Source organism: Lactuca sativa, chromosome 9 (genome assembly GCF_002870075.4).
Source record: "Lactuca sativa cultivar Salinas chromosome 9, Lsat_Salinas_v11, whole genome shotgun sequence".
Taxonomy (NCBI): Eukaryota; Viridiplantae; Streptophyta; class Magnoliopsida; order Asterales; family Asteraceae; genus Lactuca; species Lactuca sativa.
In genome coordinates this window covers 120631354-120635357 of record NC_056631.2, presented here as the reverse complement: position 1 = coordinate 120635357, position 4004 = coordinate 120631354, and the positions used below count along the sequence as shown (strand labels likewise).

The following is a 4004-nucleotide window of genomic DNA, read 5'->3' as shown; positions in this document are numbered from 1 at the left end:
CTATAGTCCACAAATTTCTCATATTTTGCCAAATTTGAAAAAATTTGAAAAACAAAGGTTGGGCACACGTCTATTTTCTCCAAAATAAAAGATCATGCACAATGATCTATACTTGCTAACATCATTTCATTCCATCGCCAAGATTTTGAAGGTCTTTTCAGGCTCTCATTACTTGCACACACAATCAAAAAGAGATGAAAATACAGTTTTATGTTTTAAAATAAGGAAACATGAAAATTAAGGCATTAAGTTACGATAACTGCGATGAAACCTTAAAAATTTACAAAAAAAAAAAAAATGCAAAACAAACAAATACTTACACAAACATCTATAATGGAGGAGGGAGTCATTTCCTTCCAACCCACAACCTACTGTCACATCAATTTTTGTCTCTCCTTTTTCTTCATCTTTCCCAACTCACAACATATGAAAATCTTATCTTTCTCAACCTACTCAATTATAAATAAATACAAAACAACTAAGATAGAAGAGAAAATGAGAGAGAGAGAGAGAGAGAGAGAGATTAGAGAAAGAGAGAGGATGAAGTGGGTTAGTGAAACCTATTAAACTACCCGCTGAATAGGGAGTGGTATCAACAATAACTCTATTCCTAATTAAGATTTTATCTTGATTGTTTTGTATTTTTTTAAAATTGAATGTGATGAGTGGGTTTCGGTGTATTGTGGGTTGAAAAATTCGAAGAAAAATGAAAGAAAAAAAAAATGGATGTGGCAGTAAGTTTAGTGGGTTGGGAGGGAATAACTCCCTCCTCACTAAAAACACAAAAATTGTTTCATACTACATATCACCAACATTTTACCCAATCGTTACAACAGTCGAAGACAAAAGTCACTCAAATTTATTGATTTAAGTGTCTCACATATGTCATCATTAAGAGTTTGTTGTTTCTTAGCCAAAAATAATGTAACCTGTTGCTCGTTAGATGCATTTTCTTGTTTAATCCTTTGAATACACACAACTATACTGTTGGTGATTTAATATCATCAATATTATTTAAGTGTAATAGGATTAAATTTGTTGACAAACAGTGATCTTGAGACTACAAGAAAAATGCCATTTTGCAACAGAATGAATCCGTTGCGAAAAGCTGAAATTCCGTTGCAAAAGATGATTTCCTATGGAATTTGCAACGGCCCATTTCCGTCCCTAAAAACGCCGTAGCGAGAGTTTGCAACAGAAACGATACTTGTGTTAGAAATGTGACAACGGAATGAAATCCGTGGTAGATGGTATTCCGTAGTAGGATTCCATCACACAATCAGTGGTAGTTATTCCATCACAAATTCCGTGGTGATTATTCCCTAGCAACTTTTGTGGTGGTGAATCCCTAGTAAATTTTATGGTGGTCATTCCCTAGTAAATTCCATGGTGGTGATTCACTAGCAAATTCCGTGGTGGTCATTCACTAGCAAATTCCGTGGTGGTGAATCCCTAGTAAATTCTGTGGTGGTCATTACGTAGCAAATTCCATGGTGGTAATTATGTAGCAAATTTCATCATGTTGAATCAATCCCTAGCAAATTCTGTTTAATGACTTACTAGCAAATTTCATGGTCATGAATCCCTAGCAATTTTCATGGTATATTATATACCACATTCCATACGGACTGATGGATAATTGATTTATAAATTATATCCAAATTATTTTGTAGTAATGTATGAAAAACAAAAATAACAAAAAAAATCAAAACCATTATATCTTAAAATAATACAATAATTATTTATTAAATGGTAAAAAGGAAAGTTGCTAATCTAAAATAAATACTCTACAATAAACATATATCAAGTTACTACTATTGTTGTTTTGTGAAGACATTAATAAGATCTAATGCCGTTGGAAGTTGTTTTTCAAGATGCTCGGTCCTTGCGTTGTTTTCTTCTTGTTGGACGTTCATCATTTCTTTAAGCTCTTTGTTTTCCTGTTTTTGTTTAGCAACAAACTCCCTCATTTCTATTTCATCATTTTTTCCGGAATGTAAGCTACATCCGTTTTACCGTTCCTATTGGGAACCGCCTTTGCAAAAGAGCCTAATCCATAAAGTCTTTTTTTTTTGTATCATGACCACCAACAACAACATAAAATAACTTGTCCTCCTCAAATTGAACACCTTCAGCTTCCAACTCTTCCCGTTTTTCTGTATACGCTGCCTACAAAATAAAAATAATATAAGTTAAAAGATATCAAATTCATGAATGATATTATGGACTAGCTACAATATAAAAGTTTAACACCGAAATGAATATTACACGAATTTGTCTATCTTTTTCATTTGTGAAAGTGACTCCATCGTGATTCTTCATGTGTGTATATAGGAACAACTCACTATGGGGTGGATCACGTCCTAATTTCTTCTTCTGAATACAATATAAAATGTCAAATGTACAGATAAACATATATAAACATTGATACGATGTACCATTTAAAAAATTACCAAATTAGAATCTATCTTCAAATGACTTGCAGATCCAGCATTATGTGTAGGTTTTGCTACTCCATCAGCCACACCGTTACGCCTATTTTTCTTGTTCTGTTCAGATTTTAGCTTGTATTCTTCTGTATTCCATTTTAATTTACAGGAGTTCCAGACTTCCTGTGGAATATGAGCTGGTTTAAAGCCATGTTTGTTTCTTTTTGGGCTCCGCATGTTGAAGAGATATTGACCATAACTTTCTGTTGCTTTCGTTGCCCAAGCTTGCCTCACCAACGAGTCTATTGTTTCATCCAAACAACATTTTTTCTATACATTTACAATATAAACATAAGTTTAAGTGTAAATGTTTACCAAACAACAATTTATCACATATAGTTAATTACCTGAAACTCCTCCCAATATAATTCGTGCATTTCTTTTCTTACTTTTCCCCAAGCGTACCCTTCTGGATCAACTCTTTGTTTAAAGGACTGACTAATAAAGTGTGCACAAGGGCCTGGTGGCATTATCCTGCAAGTAATCATGTGATGTGTTAAGTTATGAATTGATATGTACGTGTAAACCAAAAGTTTATACATAGAAAAAGTTATAATTAAGATTTGATTGGTAACTCACGTTTTTTTCCGAACATGAACAGTTAAATGTCCATCTGGTCCACAATCTTCATAGGAATTGTTTTCACCTTCTACACTTTCCAATACAGATCCATTTATGCTTGGTTGTGTTGGTGATAGGGTAGATTCTGGGATAGGTGTTGTTGATGGGGTATATTCTGGGTAGGTGTTGGGATATATGTATATGTTAAGGATGTGGTAGTTCCTTTACTTAATGAGGGTGTGGTAGTTACTGTAATTATGGAGGATGGTAGTGTAGATGTAGGTTTTGAGGTTGTGGTAGTAGATATAGGTGTTGATGATGTCGTAGTGGGTGTCAGTGTTGAGGATGGTTTAGATGACGCAGGTGCTGAAGTTTGGGTTATTGATGTAAGTGTTGAGGATTGTATTGTTACAGTTTTTGAAGTTTTAGATGTATTTTTCACAAAACTACCCTTACTAATAAAATATGAGTCATTGTATGTATTAGGACAATTGAGTCATTTTATAATGGAATATCTTCTAGGCACCGTAATGTTTTCCGACGAAACACGTTGTTTCAGTTCTTCACTCTTATTTCAGTCACTTGCAAACAACCCCAATTTCAAAATTCCGACAGTAAAAAAACCTCAAATCATTTTTGCAGAATCATTATCTTAGTGAAGGTTTATTATTATGGAAGCCAATACTTCTTCGAAGATGCAGTCAAGAAATCAAAGGAAATCGCTAACAGACATGCCATTGGAAGTGATGGAGAAAATAATAGTCGACTTGGGAAAAAATTTAGCAATCGAGGCTTTCAGGATGAAGAGTGTGTAAGTTTTGTCTTTGATCATTCTATTTCATAGGTGCATTTGAGTTGTCTTTACATCTTGAAGTGAATGTTGTGTTTCGTTTGCAGTTGTGGATTCTTTAACAAGTCAGGAAAAACGGATAAAGTATATAAACATATGGAGGT

The 4004-nt window shown here is 33.8% G+C and overlaps 1 protein-coding gene across 1 annotated transcript; it reads right to left on the bottom strand.

The window, feature by feature from the left end:
* Positions 1–1814: 1814 nt before the first annotated feature.
* LOC111896564 (uncharacterized) lies at positions 1815–2959 on the bottom strand. The gene is made up of 5 exons (XM_023892533.2): positions 2837–2959; positions 2454–2759; positions 2269–2376; positions 2108–2169; positions 1815–2001 (listed from the first exon to the last, which is right to left on the bottom strand). The coding sequence occupies exons 1-5, from the start codon at positions 2957–2959 to the stop codon at positions 1815–1817; spliced, it is 786 nt and encodes a 261-aa protein (XP_023748301.2).
* Positions 2960–4004: the final 1045 nt, after the last annotated feature.